This window comes from Sciurus carolinensis, chromosome 3, assembly GCF_902686445.1.
Source record: "Sciurus carolinensis chromosome 3, mSciCar1.2, whole genome shotgun sequence".
Taxonomy (NCBI): domain Eukaryota; kingdom Metazoa; phylum Chordata; class Mammalia; order Rodentia; family Sciuridae; genus Sciurus; species Sciurus carolinensis.
This window is the reverse complement of record NC_062215.1, coordinates 20,941,389-20,959,042: the sequence shown is the minus strand read 5'-3', so window position 1 is coordinate 20,959,042 and position 17,654 is coordinate 20,941,389. Positions and strand designations below refer to the sequence as shown.

The following is a 17,654-nucleotide window of genomic DNA, read 5'->3' as shown; positions in this document are numbered from 1 at the left end:
GATGCTGGCAGAGGAAGGTTGCAGTTTAGCACAGAGCTCAGGTTCTGGACTCTCAAGGCCTCTCCGGTGTGCTTATATACACTCTCTATGGGGTGTTGGCATGTTACACTTCTTTTGCTCTTGGGAAAGCCTTTTCCTAGCCCAGAAAGCTAATCGCATTAGAATGTGATTTTCACTACCCATCCAGAATTCCTTGCCTTGTAAAAAAAAAAAAAAAAAAAAAAAAAATTGTTGATTTGGTTTGCTAAGTCAGGACTCTCTGCTGTTGTCATTTCCTAGCAGACTGTGAATTTTATTGCCTCTTCAAAGAGTCTTTGCACCAGATCCCATAAACTGGGAGTGGCCTCACAAATGACGCTGGAGACCTGACTTCCCTTTCTGCCTTCCCCTGAGGAGCTCTAGCTGTCCTTGTCACCACCCTCACTTCCCCGCCTCTACCCTATCCCCCCACCCTGCTCACCTGGATCTGGGACACTGGGAGTGAAAAGGGAGTAAACGGAAGTAAAATCCATGACACGCCTGTCCTGTGCAAGCTCATCGCAATCTTGGGAGGTGGCTGACGTTATCCTCATTTCACCAGTGTGGAAGTGGAGGCTCGCAAATGTTTGAAAATCTTGCTCAGGGGGATCAGGATGTGAGTGGCAGAGCTTAGATCTAAAACCAGGGCTCTCAGACACCAAATCTTATGCCCCTATCCCACTGTTTCCCCACAACTGAGGTCAAGTCTGGATACACAGAATTTAGGGACAAGGAGACTGGGGTTCAAATCCTGGCTCCATTGATTATTTGCCCTGTGATAGTGGGCATGTCACTTCTCTGTGATCTTCAGTGTCCTCATCAGAATAGTAGAGATCCTTGTCCTGTCTGCCCACTTCACATCAGTACAAGGAGACTCAAACATCACAAAAGTAGAAGTATTTCAATGAGCATGAAGCTTCCTCAAAAGACTAGGAATGGAACTTCCGTGTGATCTAGCTATACCATTCCTTGGTATTTATCCTATAGAATTAAAGTCAGCTTCATCTGCATACCCCTGTTTATAATAGCACAATTCACGATAGCTGAATTATTAAACCAGCCTAGGCGTCCATTAACATACAAAGGATGAAGAAAATGTGGTGTATTTATACAATGGAGTCTTTTCCCGCCTTAAGGAAGAATGAAATTATGTCATTTGCAGGGACATGAATGGAACTTGAGAGCATTTTGTTAAACAAGGTAGGAACAACTCAGAAAGCCAAGGGTCATTTGTTTTCTCTCCTATGTGGAAGCTGGAAAGAAAAACTGGGAAAAGGGGAGGGGAGTTTATGAAAACAGAAGGGGGACCAGTGGAGCAGAAGAAGGGGACCAGTAGTAGGGAGGGGAGGCGGGGGAAAGGAGGTGCTAGGGAATGAAACAGACCAAATTATATTGTCATATTATGTGCATATACAAATATGTAACAACAAATCCCAATGAAAAACAATTCACCAATAAAAAACAACAAATAAAGAAATAGAAGCAAAAGCATTTCAAGAGCCATTGGTACTGCAGAAGTGTTGGTCAGGCTAGGACAGTCTTTGATGACACTTTATGGCAGGTGAGCAAAGGATCCCAGGTGTGAGCACTCAGATGGGGCTGCTAGGGGCTGAGGAGGTCTGCCTGCCTGCCAGGCCACATGGTGGCTGTGGGGGAAGGGCGAACCCCACAACCAAGCCCTCAGACAGTCCATGAACTCCTCATCATGGAGAGTATCTACACCGTGGGGTCCACATGTTTGGATTCATGGGTGGGACTTGAACCACCAATGCCAGTTTCCTTGGTGGCCCTCAACTCTCTGAACCCAAACAACTCAGACAACTTCCAGTCTCTGAACTGTTTGTAGAGATGGTCAGGGGCAGGTTCTGTGGACAGAGAAGGAATAAAAAGAATAAAAACCAAATATTGCCCAAGTTCAACATGCCCAAAGAAAAGACTCTGAGAATTAAGGACCAAAGATAAACCTTGTCCTTCCACCTCGAAAGGTGGACTTTCCCAGGGCTTAGGGAACCTGCTTGTTCTTCACAGACTCGGTTTGCAAGGCTGGCGTTTATGGAAGCATTTATGTGCTTCTGAAGTTGTAATTTGCCAACCTCTTAAAGTGCTTTACAAGCTTCTCTCTGAAATTACTCAAGGAGGATTGGCTGTGGAGGACACACCTCACCCGGTGAGATGGACTCTTCCACAAGATGCCCAACAGCATCTTGTGATGGTCTCCCCAGGGAGACCTGCAGCTCCTCCTGGGAGTGGGAGCAGAGGCACCAGACCCCAGAGCCCCAGCTGCCTCAGCAATGGCTTCCCCACAGTTGCTGCATCTCCCAGCTCTCCTGGCAGGACCTAGGATTGCCCCGCGCACCCCCAACATTGTCCGCTCTGTGCGCCAGGTGATCCTGTGTTGTCTGGGGCTGCCCTGAGCGTTGTCAGCTGGAAGGAAGTATTCCTGGCCCCAACCACCCAATACCAGCACCAACTCCTTGCCCCAGTTATGACAACCAAAAATTTTGACAGACATTGCCAATATCCCCTAGGAAGCAGAGGGTGGCAGAATGGCCCCCAGTTGAGAACCCCTGGACTCTCAGAACAGATACTGGGGCTCTGCCCCAAACTCCTCTAATCCCCGCTACCTTGTTTTCTAGAACAACTAGCACAGATTCTGCTGTCCCTGTTGGGCCCACCAGGCTGGTCCTTAATACCCTGGAGCCCCAATTTGTCTCATTTGTGACACAGAGCACTCGTCCTGCAAAATGGACCCTGACTAAGTCCTCACTAAGCCTTTAGCACAGTTCTTCTCATTCTTACCTGTGTGTCAGGAGAGCCACCAGGGGTAAGAGAGATGTCTCCAGGAATGTGGGAACAGCAAGCCACTCTTCCAGAACAGGTAACAAGCAAGTCAAAATAAATTGTCTTTCAACTGCCCTTGATCCCCAGTCTTATCTCTGTGGTAAGCTGTCACCTCATGGAAGGGACTTACAGGAAGAAGTCCTCTGTCCTCTCTCACCCCAGAAATCTGGACCACCACAGGAGAAGGTGGGGCCCACAGGAACAAACAAGTCTATCTGCATCAGAGGAGAGACCCAGACTCATACATCTCCTAGGACAGCTCTAGGGGACCACCCCCTCCCTTGGTAGCCCAGCCTTTAAGAACATCCAGAGTAGAGTAAGCCAGGAGTGCCCATTCATCGGGTGTTACCCAAAAGGGGGATCCTTCTCTGAGACCATTCTTTCTAACATCCATCAAAAATTGCACTGGCCTAAGGCTTAAGAGATCAGGTCTCCAGGCCTAGCTCTGCCCTGGCTCCCAGCATGACCCCTCCACTCTGGGATCAGAGCCCCAGTCTGAATAAGGAAGGGCCTGGGAAATGAGCTGGAGTCCCATCCATCTCAGACATGATAGGATTAAGTGCTCATGGAGCATTTATCACCTCAGCCCATCCCCAGCCCGTCCCCCCTCTATCACTGATCTACAGGTTAAAGAGGATTTAAGGAGTTTAAAGCACAGGACATAACTGAGTTCTTTTTGTTTTGTTTTGTTTTGTTTTGTTTCCCCAAACACTCCTGGACCTCAGGGTCTTTCTTTGCCTCCATCATCACATGCCACAGGGACGATGAAGCTCCCTCATGGTCTTTCTGGCTATGGGCAGAGGCAGTGTCTGTTTATCTCCCAGGGCTGCTCCTGAGAGGAGCCCCTTCAGAAGTGCGATGTCACTGAACACTGAACAGATACCCCAGCATGTCCAAGAGGTTGAAATGACACGTCTGACCAACTGAACCAAAGACTTCACTATGCAGATGAAGCAACTCAGAGAGCACAGGGCTGGACAGCAAGGGCAAGGGCCCCGGACCTGGAGTCAGCCAGACCTGGGTCCTGTGAGCCTCAGTCCTGTGAGCCTCAGTCCTCCCACAGTCACAGGATTGTGAAAACAAAGTCCAAAAGTTGCTTGAAAAACTGGAAATTATTTCCCAGATTAAAGGGATCCAAACTGCTCTGAGAACCCACATAGACTGAGCCACAGTCAAATGCTATTTCCAAGACACAAAGCACTTGCCCTAGTGTAAAGAGACTGATTTTTACAGCATAATCCAGCTATCCAAGAAAAGACAGCCCCTCAAAAAGGCAGTAACTAGGACTGTGTCCTGAGGTGCAGCAAATCCCTTGGTCAGTGACCTGGCCTGTGACCCTTCCTCTAGAAACTTCCAAAAGCCCCATTGCTCTCTGTCCACCATGATCCCAGCTTTGCAGGGCAGAGGGAGGAGGGAGATGCTGCTGTAAGAACAGAAAAGACCATGGCTTTTCCCAGGCCCATTTTGAAAGGCCAAGAAGTTCAAGATTAACTGCTAAGTCTGTGGCTACTTCTTTGTTGAAAAGGGGTCTCCACTCTCAGGTAAGCTTCTTCCTGAAAGTCAAGTTTCTGCATGGATGAAGACCCAGCATATCAAGGCTGAGTCCCCTACTGCCCAGCCCTGAGCAGTCCCTTTGATGCAATGTCCTGTATAATCTAAGGAGGAAATGGGTGCTCTGAGCAAGGTCTTTCTTTCCATTCTTCTCTGGGCTTTGATCAGAATGTGCCAGCCTCCGCTGCCCCACAGAATCCAAAAGGCAGCAGAGGAAGCAGACCAGACTGTAGTCCAAGGGGCAGTCAAGTCACCTACCAATGGACACCAATGGACACCAGATCATTCCAGAAGGTCAGGATTCATCTTTCTGACTTTCTCTTATTCCCTGTTACAACCTTGAGGGCCACACACAGGTCCTAGAGAATTTCCTATCACCTGAGGTACCTAAGAAATACTGATCCCAGGTCCTAACTTCTTTGGAACCCTCCAAACCCACCCAGAACACTGTGTATCCTCCAACTGATCTTAATTTCCCCCAAACAACTGGTTCTTCTTTATAACAAAGAATTGGTTCAAGCCATGGAGCACCTGGGCTTCCTGGACGCTCCCCTTAAAACCTTCTTTTACTACATATTCTGTCAAATAGCCACATCCATAGCCAAACCTGCTGCCAGCTTATGTCAGAGTCTAGTACAGACATGTCCTAACAGGTACACTAAGTTGAAGAAAGCATTATGGGAAGAAAAAAAGGCTTACAATTAAGACATTTCTAACTACCCATTTAAGTTTCCAAAGAATCCAGGAAAGATCTCACTCAGTTTTGATGGTGAAAGCCTCAGGGTCATTATAGACCTGGTGAGGACAAGGTTGCAAGATTCAGCAAATAAATATATATGCAATATTTGAGGCCCACTTAGACTAAGAAGTTATTCATTGTCTCTCTGCAATGCCAGTTTACCTGGGCATCCTATGTCCTGTGTGGCATCCCTGTTTGAGAGCATGGGCCAAGCCAGATGCCACTGCTCCTTCCCCCTCCCCCTTAAGGTCTGTCACCATGAAGAGCTGATACGGGGGACAGGTGTATCAGGCTTCCCTTGGGAAATCATGCTTTTGGGTTCCCTAATACCCTGGTCTCAGCTGCCTCTTTTGTCTTTCCAGGCCCAGGGAGCAATGCTTAGAGTTACAGGGGCTAAGTTGTCCGCCTTCTGGACCTGGCCACCTCAGTAACTTTCCATCTTGATCCCAGCTACCTTCAGCAGGGTGACTCAGGCCTCCCTAGACAGGATTTCACAAGTCTCTCTTTGCTCCTTTTCCCACTCCCCCAGGTGCCCCAAACCTCCACCCACCCCTCACGATCAACTGGGCCTCATCAGGCTCACAAAAGTCCAAACACGCACTGAGTGACCAAGGAGGACTACCCCTCACTGCCTAACTGCCCCTCCACAGGGAACTCCAGGAGAGCTGATGAAGAACGTCCTGGTCCAGAAAAGTGGATCCTTCCAAAACTCTAAAGCTCGACAAGGCTGGTGGGCATCCAACTCCTGGGCATGCTGCCCTAGTGTGGTCCTGAATCCCCAAAGGGTTGCTCACACTCTGATTAAGCCTTAGAACTCCCACTTCACCAGGGCCCAGAAATTCTCTAGAAATCTCATCTCCCCAAAAATACAAAAAATGTAGAGAGTCTTGGCTGTTGCCCAGGGCTTTGAGATTCTGCTTCAAATGGTTCTTGCCACAATGATGCCCAGAAAGCCACCCTGTCCCAGTGTGAAGCCATACCTCTCCAGTCCTCTTGCGGCCACACTCTGCCTTACATTCCAGGACCCACTGCCCCGTGGGCCAGCTCTTCCTAGACAGCTGCACTGGCTGACTGCTCCCATCTGGAAGAGTCCAGGGCCTCTCACACAGATCCTGAGTCCCTAACTCCCCCCACCCAGCTTTTATGGTCTGGAGAATTCCAGGGCTTCCCTTCTTTCCCTGATGTGCCTAGAGAACCTGTGGTTTGTGAGAGATGCGCAGTCAGGCCCACTGGGAACTGGTACCTCAGAGTCCTGCGTCCCCTCCATTCAAGTATCACTTAACTGAACCATAAAGAGAATTCCCCCAACACCCTTTTTGATTGGATTCAGTCGTCTGCTTTTACAGGGCCTGGTGTGCAGTGGATCTAACGCCCTTCCTGCTAACAACGGCGTGTCTGAGGCAGGCTGTGGGCCCCAGGCTGTCATTAACCATGCTGTACGCGGTGGGGTTTACTTTCAAGCAACTCTAAGATGCTCGGATGAAAAAAGCCACAGGGTTATTATGGCTGTTCATAAAAATGGACCAGAGAGTGATGTCAAATCCTTGCCAACTCCCCCAGATTCCCACCCCCAACAGGTGCCTGGACCAACCTCAGCAGCATCCCCTACCCACCCGTCCCCTCCCAAATTTCATGGGAGGTGAGAGTGTGTGCCCAGCTCCCCGAGACTGTCCCCAGGAGCTGCTCAAAGGGATGCATCTCACATGCCCCGCTCCACCCCAGCCACCAAGACTCCCAGGAACACCATCAGAAAGGACACAGGTCCCCAGGCAGCCCCTGAGACACAGGGACCCAGGCAGGGAGGAAGGAAGGGTCTAGCAGTGATGTGGGGGACACTGAAACAGTACCTCCCCGCACCTCCGCAACCACAGCCCTGCGTGACATCACCTCCTGGTCTTCCCACAGGACTCTCTTGGGTTCAGTGAGAGCCCATCCTCTTACTAGCAGGGCCCAGGCACTCAGACGCTGTACTCTGAGTCTTTATAAATCCTCAAAACTGTCAACCAAAACAGAGGGGCAACAGGCACCAAAGGGGTCCCTGGAACCCCTCAGCCACACCCTATTCCCCAAGTGCCTTGCTGCCCCGCCCAACTCTGGGGACAGACAGGGTCCCCTGTTGGGACCGTGTCTGGTGAGGACCAGGTCTAGGGGCCCCCAGCAGGCACTGACCAGCTTTCTGGCATGAGTCTGCCCTCTGCAGGGCCAGGGCAGAACAGACAGCCCCATGGGAAGGACAGAAGTGCACTGGCCCATTAAACCAGGGTGGGCGGAGCCTTGCGGACAGGGAGGCACCTTTTGCTCAAGGTGGGGAGGAGCCAGGAGCCCCACAAGCAGCACAGCGTTTCACTACCTTGGTGCAGCACCTGCTGTGTGTCAAGCTCCTCCCTCCTAAACATGACCTAGCACTCAGGTTCTTGGACACCAGGGGAACATCCCCTGGTTGATTCCTTTGTCCCTTGAGCACTGGGGTCCAGGAGAGAGCCTTGTTTCTCCCCCAGATTCTGGGTCAACTGAACACTTGACCCTTGACAATGGCCCCAGCCACGGTCTCAGAAAGCATGTTGGAACCTTGGATCAATGAACCAGCCTGGGCCTCAGTCTTTCTGTGTGTGAAATGGACACAATGGTGCCAACTCCTGGGATCATTGTAAAGATGCAGTGACATCAATCCTGAGGAGCTCTGTAGGGTAGACTGTCCAGGGGCACTGCTCTCTCCCCTTTGCTCCAATCCCCTTCATCTCGCATTACCATGCACTCATCCACGCTGGCTGACACAGGGATGAGTCAGCTGCCGATGGGACAGGGCTGCTTGCTCACAGTTGCAGCACTAGGAAGCAGTGCTGTGAGCCTGGGGTGACCTGGGCACTTAGGACAACCCCTGGGGAGCGGCAGTATCGATCCAGCAGGTGCGATCAATCTGTCCTTCCGCGAATGGCTGCCCCATGTAGATGACTAAGGGATTAGATTGAGTCTTAGACAAAAAGGCAGGGTTCCCGCCTCCTGCCTCTCCTGCCTCCCAGATCAGAGCTGGGTCGGCTACTGCCTTCTCTCAGTCCAGGATGGCTCCTGAGTTGACTTTGACCTTTTGACCAAGGTCTGCTCTTGGCCTGCCCCACCCAGCTTCCCCAGGACCCCTGAGGGCCACAAAGTTCCTCAGATGGATCCAACCTCTCAGCATCCTCCCTCAGGTCTGTAAGAAAGGCTCCCAGGCCAGAATCCCCAGCAGACCCAGAATCCAGTTCTTGTCACTTCTCTACATGGACAACTACCTTTATACCCAGTGTGCTCCCCAATGCCGGCTCAGGAAGCGGGTGGTGCTGCCCCTGAGTAGCCTCAACCTCGGTCCTGGGATTGCTCCAGGACCGGCAAGGACTGGGAACAGAACCCGGGCTGCCTTGGACACACCACTGATGGCTCAGCTTTGAGAACCCAGACTCCTTTGTCTGGGGCAGGGGCTCCTCTCTTTGTGCCCTCAGTGAGATGCGCCTGTTCGCCTCTTCCATTTCCCGTAGCCTCTGTTTATTCATCGCCTAGTTCCTCCATACAGTGCATTTATTCAACTCTTAAAACACGCTAGGTATGAGGATGCGGATGACCATGAGACTGTCCCTGCCCTGAAGGAATTCACAGGTAAGAAAGAGAACTGGGAAGGTAATGACCAGAGGAGCTGTTTATAGAGCACTTACTCTGTGCCAGGGAATGCTCTAAGTACTTCCCTTTAATAACCCGGAGGGGAGATAGCACTTAGCAGGAAGATTAGCACTTTGCCCAGGGTTAAAAATGGAGCAAGCAGCAGACTGGGATGTACACCAGGTCATGTGACTGCAAAACTGGAGCTCCTCACACCTCTTCCTATCATTGATCTGATGGCCATTGGCACAGGGGGTCTTGCTAAGGAATATGGGAAAGACCAGAAAAGACCTTCTACCCTCTGGCCTAAAACTCCAGGAAAATTTCAAATGACATCTGAGAAGTAGTTCCCCAGTTTCTTTGTACAACTCTCCCTTTAACAAGCGCTGGCTAAGCCTGTCTGTCTCCAGCAGGCTGCTCGACTCCGTGATGAGGGCATAGCTCCATCACACACTGGGAATGCTGGAGCTGTTGGGTATGTGCATGTGAGCACCCAAGTGTGCCCCACAGCAGCTGGGTGCCATGGAGGAGGCATGTCCATCTCAGTCTGAATCTTAAATAAAAACTAGTGGTCTCCAATAAAATAGAGATGGGGCATGGAGAAGAAGAGAAGGAGGAAGTTCAGATAAGACCTAGGACACTGAAACAAGGGTCCCCAACGTCCAGCCTGTGGCTGCTTCACCAAGAGCAGTTTAGGGTGGCACAACTTGGGGTGTGCTGGGGAGGTTGGTGCAGAAGCCAGGTCTGGAGGGAGGGAGGAAGGGGCCATGGAAGCAAACCAGGCCTTGGGGGCATCTCTGAGCTGGAAGAAGACTTAGCGTTTCCAACAATCACCTGGAGGAAGGGGAAGGTCAAAGCAGAGGCAGGGAGGCCAGGAAGGAGGTTGTGGCAACATGTCTAGTGCCCTTGGAAAAGGAGGGTTGTCCTAGCCAAAACATCCATGGGAAGGACTATGGAGGATATGAGGGAGAGAAGAGGCCAGGGTGCCTGCTTGCTTCTGCTGTGGTTCACAGGTCCTCTGGAGTAGAAGCCAGAATGGAACAGACCTGGGAGGGTGTCGGGGGCATCTCTGGACATGTGGATTTTAGGAGGCAATGTCCCCCACACAGTTGGGCAGGTGAATGTGAAGCTGAGAGGGGCCTTGACTGGAGATGGAGGCTTGGGCGTCATCAGAACCTGTGGGTAATTGGAACCACGGACACATCCAGGATGGTCCAAGGAGGGAGTGAAAAGAGAGAAAACATCTGACAGAATCCAGGGGACAAGTCAACAAGCAAGGAGCCAGCGCAGCCGGAGGAGGCTGTGACTCTGAGTCAGACGCCCAGAGGGGCAGGAGAGAGCCGAGTGCAGAGGGAGCGGGCAGGGCGAGGTCAGGGCAGACTGAGCCCCTCGGTGAGTCGGTGAGTCCTGAGCTGGTTCCCTGAGTGGGTAGGAGTTACAGTACCTTGGGGAAGGCTGGAGAGGACAGCAGGCCTATGTGCCTGCAACCAAAATAAAACCATTTGCCTGGAAGGAGGCACTCTATGCAGGAAGCGGGGAGTCAGCAGGCTGGGACACTTGTCACGGGCCTCCTTCTCCCCAAACCACCCCTGGACTGGCCCCTTGCAGCATGCCCAGAGCCTTCTCTACCTTCCCCTGTATCCCCCATCCCCCAACTCTACCATAACCCCATTGCTGCCTCCATAGCTGCTATCCACAGGGCTGTTGAACAGGCTCTCTGAACCGCTGAACTGCCCAATCTGGTGGGTTCCATTTGTCCATGTTGACTGGACACCAACCCACTGGAAGCTGCCGTGTCGCCCATGTTTGTCAACATTGCACCTGTGTGTTCAGGGGTCCACATGCCTCATGTCCATCTCAGATGGGAAGCTCCTGGCCCTGACAGTGTCCGGGTTAGCTGCTCAGCCCAACCGTACCCACCTCACCAGTGACCCCAAACCAGGGCTTTAGCAGGGATTACCCTCAAAAACCAGACCAGAATCAAAAGTGCATTTGCAAAAGCCAGGAAACTTTATTCGATCATCTCTTCTTTTTAGTTGAGAAGTTGAGAAACCAAAGAACAGGCAATACAGAGTGGGGGCGGAGAGGAATCCCACCAGGAGAGAAGAGCCGGGAGTGTCCACCCTCAGGGAGGATCAGTGTGGGGGTCCTGGGAGAAGGGACCAGCCTCACATCCTGCAGCCCCCCGACCCCGCTCTCCTGCGGGGACCCATCAGCTTTCTCCTCCTGCGGCTGCTGCAGGCAGAGGGAGGGGGTGCCAGGCAGAGTTAAGACCTGCGGGCAGCATTGGTGTCTGAAATTCGGCGGCGACCAGAGGCTGAGGTAGGACTGGTGGCGTTGCCATTTCCTGAGAGACAAAGGAAAGAAGAGAGGCTTAGTACGGAGAAGACCCACAGGCCAGGGTCCCCTGGAGGGTTCACAAGCTCCTAATGAGTCAGGAGGTATTTGATGAGGACTCAATTTTATTGTCCCCAGTAGTGGCTTTCTCCCAGACAGCCCAGTAGCTCTATGGGACCGACTCGTCTAGTTTGAAAAAAAATTAGGTGAGTAACAGACCACTCCAGTGCCCCCCTCCCTGCACTTAGGAGCCAGTACCGCCTCCCTTTGGTCCCCAACAATCAGGAACCTTATCCCAGCTCCCCATGATGCTGTCTCCTTACCTCCAGAGGCAGGGGGCCCTGTCATCCTGCAAGGGAGAAGAAAGAGACAGTCATGAACAGAGGGTACCTGAGGACAGGTGTTTGTCTGTCCCTCTGATGGAGTGACTCAGATTATCATTTGGAGCCCTGAGTTCACTTGTATCCTAGCAGTGTCCCCAACCCAAGGGGCAGCAGGATCAGGTGTCCACTAAGCCTACCTGCTTCCCTGCCTCTCTTTACTGTTCATTTGTCTGCCTGAAAGCCCTTGAAAGGAAATATTATTGTCCCCAAGATTCAGGACATTTTCCAGAAGCCTTGGACTCCCTCTGGTTCACCCAGCACCCCCATCCCCACCTCCACTCATTTCCTGAGCCCACAGGGATGGCTTGGTCTCTGCTGGTGGTCTGATGGCACTTAAACCAACATCTGAATAGCTTTGTTGGTCTGAGCTCATCCAAGCTGATAGTTTTCCAGGATTAGATGTCCCCTTTCTGTCCAATGGAAGGCCTCAATGAGAATGTTCAGAAGTACTGACCCTGCAGTCTACAGAGGAAAGGCCCCTCATGTGATTGGAGGGAAGTGGGGAGCTCTGGTCCCTGCTGTTCTTCCAGGATCCTTAAGCTCAGACAGGAGCAATCCCCTCCCTGACAAGAGGGAGTTGATCTCTAAAGCCCTGACGGCTCCAACACCCAGGATCCTGCAGCCACCTTCCCAAGAGAGCAGGGGCAGAGGGACCTACTTGGAGTCCTGGCCCTCCAGCAGGCTGCGGTAGGTGGCGATCTCCTGCTCCAGCCGCGTCTTGATGTCCAGCAGCATCTTGTACTCCTGGTTCTGGCACTCCATCTCGCTGCGGAGCTCACTCAGCTGGGCCTCGATGCTGCTGATGAGCCCCTGGATCTGCTGCAGCTGCAGGGCGTAGCGGCACTCTGTCTCCGCCAAGGTGCTCTCTAGCCCAGCTTTCTGGTGGAGAGAAAAAAGATGTTATGGCCGGAAAGCCACACACAAGGGAGAACTGGAGGTGGTGGCTGCTGGGCAGGGGCAGGACGGGTACCATGCTTAGCTGGGACTGCAGCTCGATCTCCAGACCCTGCAGTGTACGCCTGAGCTCCGTGATCTCTGTCTTGCTGGTCTGGATCATGGCGGCGTTGGAGGACACCTCCTTGTTCAGCTCTGCACTCTGAAAGTCAAGCAGAAAGGGATGGAGGAGCCCAGCTAGGTGCCAACGGCGCCATGTCCACCTGTCACTACCTGGTTATGTGGGGGTAAGAGGGCTAATACCTTGCTCTGGAACCATTCCTCAGCATCCCGACGGTTCTTCTCTGCCATGGCCTCATACTGTTCCCTCATCTCTGCCAGGACACGCGTCAGGTCAATGCCAGGGGTGGCGTCCATCTCCACGTTGACCTGGCCCACCACCTGGTTGCTGAACTCCTTCATCTCCTATGGTGAAGGGAAAGGAAGATGTGTGGAACTCCTCCCTTTCCTTGGCTCTGAGAGCTGGTGGAATGTTCTGGAAAATGCTTCCAGGTCCCCCAGTGGAGGGCTATGTCATTCTGCAGCAGAGGGCTGCCTTTTTCTCACTGGAGTGGAGACTTGTTGTCCCCTCTCACCTCCTCATGGTTCTTCTTCATGTAGGCCAGCTCCTCATTCAGGCTCTCGATCTGCATCTCCAGGTCAGTCTTAGACAGGGTCAACTCATCCAGCACCCTGCGCAGGCCGTTGATGTCAGCCTCCACACTCTGGCGCAGAGCCAGCTCATTCTCATACCTGAAATTATTAAAACAATATTTAAAAAGCAAGACATAGATGATATTAGACCCACCCCTTCCCCTGGGCCAGACTCTACGCCTCCTCCAAGGCCTTCACTCCTGGATGTTCCAGGGTCCTCAGCCAGCTCAGCATTTGTCTAAAATGAGAGACAGCTGGGAAAGAGAGAGGGGGAAATCGACTCACTTGAGCCTGAAGTCATCAGCAGCCAGCCTGGCATTGTCAATCTCCAGGATGACCCGGTTGTTATCGATGGTGGCTGCCAGGATCTGCAAAATACAGAAGGTCACCTTTGGAGGGTCCACACACTTGGAGAACAAAACAAGGGCAGGACTCCACCTCTTCAGTGTCCTCAACTGAGACAAGACACTTCTCTCTGGGTCTCAGTTTCTCCTCTGTAAAGGGAGGGGTGGGGCCACCTCCCTTTAGTGCGTTCTGTCACATTAGAATATCCTGTCTGATCGTGATGGGGAGATCCAGGATGTGCATTTCAGGAGAACCATATCACTGGGCACATCATCAGGTAGTCATTCCTGACAGCCTCAGACCTACTACCTCCCTAGGTCATTGTCTTGAGACCCTCCTACTTAAGGTCCAAAGGGATTCAGTGTGGCTCCATATATTTCCTAGTAATGTCCCTGAAGCTGGACTCCCCGCTGAGCATAGGGTAAATCCAGCAACTATTCCCATCCCTTTGGAATTTCGTATTCATGCCTTCATATTCCAAAGCACTTACAGCCCACCCCACATAGTTGGGGCTCAGCCCAGGCTGGTGGGTTTATGTTCCAACAAGCTAGTGTCACAGAGTGATGAACAGGCACTACCTAAGCCTCTGCCTCTTTCCCCACCACTTAGTGGTTGCCAATTGACAATGAGAGTTTAAGTGGGACCACTCCAAAATAAACAATTATTCCCAGAACAACGAATGAACATGTCTCCTTTTCTTTGTTGACTTTAGTCATGCATAGTGGCTTTAAAACTGCCATGTTTCCAAAGAACCCTATAGGTTAGGATTATAGAGATTCAGTCACTAATACATAGCTGTTTGGGAAGCCGTAAAAAAAGGTTGACATGAGTAATAATGTTAATAAACATGAATAATGGGAGTAATGCACTTAAGAAGTCATGGCAAGAGAAAGCCCATCAGAAGTAGAGACTTGATAAATAACTAGAATTTTCCTCTGCAAGAAGGGTGTGAATTCCATCCACACCTGGTCTCCCAGGGTCTGCTCTGCACCAGGCAACCTTGGCGTCCAAGGCCTCACCTTTTCCCGGAGCTCCTCAATGGTCTTGTAGTAGTGGCTGTAGTCACGCTCTGGACTGGTAGGGCTCTGCTTCTGGTGCCAATCTCTGATCTTCACCTCCAGGTCGGCGTTGGCCTCCTCCAGGGCGCGCACCTTTTCCAGGTAGGAGGCCAGGCGGTCGTTGAGGTTCTGCATGGTGATCTTCTCATTGCCAGAGAGGAGGCCACCATCACCACCACCGAAGTCACCAAAGCCACCACCAAAGCCACCACCAAAACCACCACCAAAGCCACCTCCAAGGCCACCTCCAAAACCACCCCCAAAGCCACTACCAGCCCCACCACCAAAGCCACAGCTCATGCCGCCCCCATAGCCTCCAGCGGATCCCCCAGAGGCAAATCGGCTTGAACAGGTGGAGATATTGCGACCTCCGCCCAGCTGGCAAGAGCCACCTCCGAAACCACCACCATAGCTGGTGGAGGAACTCTGCAGGCGACAGCTCATGGTGGAAGCAAGATTGAGAGCAGGTGTAGACAGGAGCTTGGCGTGGCCTGAGCCAAGGACGGTGGCTCTTCCCTGGTGCAGATGCCTTTTATGCACCCTCCACGGAGGTGGGTCCTCCTCTCTCCTCCCTTCCCCGCCCTCTAACTTGGTGCCAACCTCTTCCATTCCCACAAGCCCGTTGCCCCTGCTCTCCAGGGTGGGTTGCACATATTGGGGTGGCTTTTTTTTTAATCCTTTACACAAAAGGGATGATTCAGAGGGAAGAGTGTTCTGCTTGAGACTACCCCTTGACAACCGAATTCAGAGGTGAACCAAATTCACCTCTGCTGCAAGGAGCTCACTCTGCAGGCTGTCAGCCCCGCCCAGTGTTAGAATGGGCCCTGAGTGGCAGTGGTCTGCCAGAAGCCTCCACGAAGGCAGAGGAGGCTGCAAATGACCCTGTAAGGTCACCACAGCCCTCAGGCCCCCTTCTTCCTAACCCTCGAACTTGTGAATGAAATACTGAGAATCCTCCTTAGCACTTGGTCTATACCAGGGCTTCCGATGACTCGGATGTCAAACTTTGTTGGTCTTATAGAATCAACAACCTCAAATGTGTCTAGGCTGAGAAAGACATGGCACTACGACCATCAGAAAGAGTGGCAGTGACAAGGGATCTTTGAGGACCTCAGGGATCAAATATAGATGAGGAAGCTGAGGCACAGAAAGAGGAAGTGATCCTGCATATTGTAATCGCTGATATCCTTGGAGCCTTTACCATACATCACACTGAGTTGAGTACTTAATACTCAGTATCTTTTTTGATCTTTGCAGCATGAGGTAGGTCCTATATTATCCCCTTTTCACACAAAAGAAAACCAAGCCTTATAGGATCAGAAGTAACCCCCAACTCTGGTTCTGCCTGACACTAGGACTCACTTTTAGGTATATTTTTCACACAGTAAAATATATAAATCATTAATGTCTAGCTTGATTCATTTTGCCTATGCATGCCCTGTGCAAGCACAACCCAGAACTTTCCAGCACTTCCTAAATCTCCCTGCACCTTTTCCCAGTAGCTACCCATACCACACACCCCTAATGTAACCACTCTTTCAACATCTGTCACCAGAGACCAGTTCACAAGTTTTCAGCCAGGGTCTGCTCTGCTCCCCAGGGAACACTGGACAAAGTCCAGGGACACTTTGTTTGTCACACGAGGGGATACTACTTAGTATGGAGAGAGAGGGTAGAAGCTGGAGGTGCTACTAAAAACCTACGATGCACAAGAAAATCCCCACAGCAAAGAATTATTTGGCCAAAAAGGTCAACAGTGCCAGGGGTGGCCAGCCCTGGGTCAGTCTGGAATACCATTATACTAATTGCCTTGGAGGCACAGCCAAATCCGGAAATAAGGTATTGTAGTGCCAGAGCAGGGCCCTCTCACATGACAGCTCTCTCGGTTTGTGTTTGACTAAGAGGCTGTTTAGGAAGATCTGACCCACAGCCTGGGGCCTGGGTCTCTTCTGGGACCCAGGATATGGCCGAGACACGCAGGGACACTTTGTAACACTTCCAGAGGGGTCTCTCCATGCTGGCCAGAAGAACAGGGCTTGTAATGGCTTCTCAGAGTCTAGGAGAGAAGTTTCCAAGGCTGAGAAAAGAGAAGCCTGGGACCAGGGCCTCTCAGGAGCAGCCACAGGGTCTGTTCAGAACCAGGCCAAGGGCTGGGGTGTGGTGGCACAGGCATGAGGTTACCCTGGAGGCCGCTTCTCTGACTCAGACCAGAAAAGAGAGATCTGGTCAGGGTTTTGTGTTCCGGGGTGTGGGGTGGGCCTGCGTTCACCCAGGGGGCAGCCAGCAGTGCCAGGGAGAGAGCCTGGGTATGCTGTGGGTGGGTGCTTCAGCGCCATGTTGAGGCAGGATTCGGGCTGACCCCTGACCCTGCCCAGCCCTTCTGCTCTGAGCTGACGGCTCAGCTCTCTGCAAAGGTGTGATTCAGCCCAGAACGAGAGCTCTGGCTCTCTCAGGAGAGGATCAAAACTGACAAGAAGGAGATTAATGGAACCTGCCAGGTCTTGGGTGACAATGCCCCAATCCTCCCAGGGCTGACAAACAGGTTAGGGCCAACGCCTCTCAGTAACAATGCCATTGATCCTCCAAAACCCAGCAGAACAAACACGGGTGGTCATGCAAACCTCCACTCCAGGGTCAGGGCACTGCCCCTCCCTCCCAAGCAGGGACTCCCTCTCCCCATCCCACGCCTAATGGAAGCAGCGTTAGCAGGTCTCTGCTCTGCCTCTCCCCAGTAACAAACGCAGTCCTCTCCCCAGTAACATTTCAAGGGAAAAGCTACATTCACATCCATGCTTAACACATTGTCCTTTACTCACAGCGACGGGAGAGGGTTTTATTAGTCCCAAGATTTTAGATGAGACATCTGGGGTTCAGAGGTTGCAATGCCCACGATTGCAATGCAGTCAAAATTCAGATATTTAAATCTGTTCTCTCTCTTCCTCTCTCTCTCTCTCTCTCTCTCTCTCTCTCTCTCTCTCTCTCTCTCTCTCTCTCTCTCTCTCTCTTTCTCCCCCCCCCCCTTTTTCTCCCTAATGATGTCTTGGCAGCCTGACCATGAACTCAGGTTGACCAACCTCTCTGCATATTTCATTCTATGATGTTGTTTTATAACAAAAGAGATATATTTGTTGGTCTTCATCCTGGGTTCCTAGCACAGAGCTCCTA

General features: G+C 51.8%; 1 protein-coding gene across 1 annotated transcript; it reads right to left on the bottom strand.

Moving 5' to 3' along the window:
* Positions 1–10,928: 10,928 nt before the first annotated feature.
* On the bottom strand, positions 10,929–14,933 carry Krt13 (keratin 13). Its single transcript, XM_047544845.1, has 8 exons — positions 14,451–14,933; positions 13,372–13,454; positions 13,029–13,185; positions 12,697–12,858; positions 12,470–12,595; positions 12,158–12,378; positions 11,440–11,465; positions 10,929–11,126 (listed from the first exon to the last, which is right to left on the bottom strand). The coding sequence occupies exons 1-8, from the start codon at positions 14,931–14,933 to the stop codon at positions 11,047–11,049; spliced, it is 1,338 nt and encodes a 445-aa protein (XP_047400801.1). The 3' UTR covers positions 10,929–11,046.
* Positions 14,934–17,654: the final 2,721 nt, after the last annotated feature.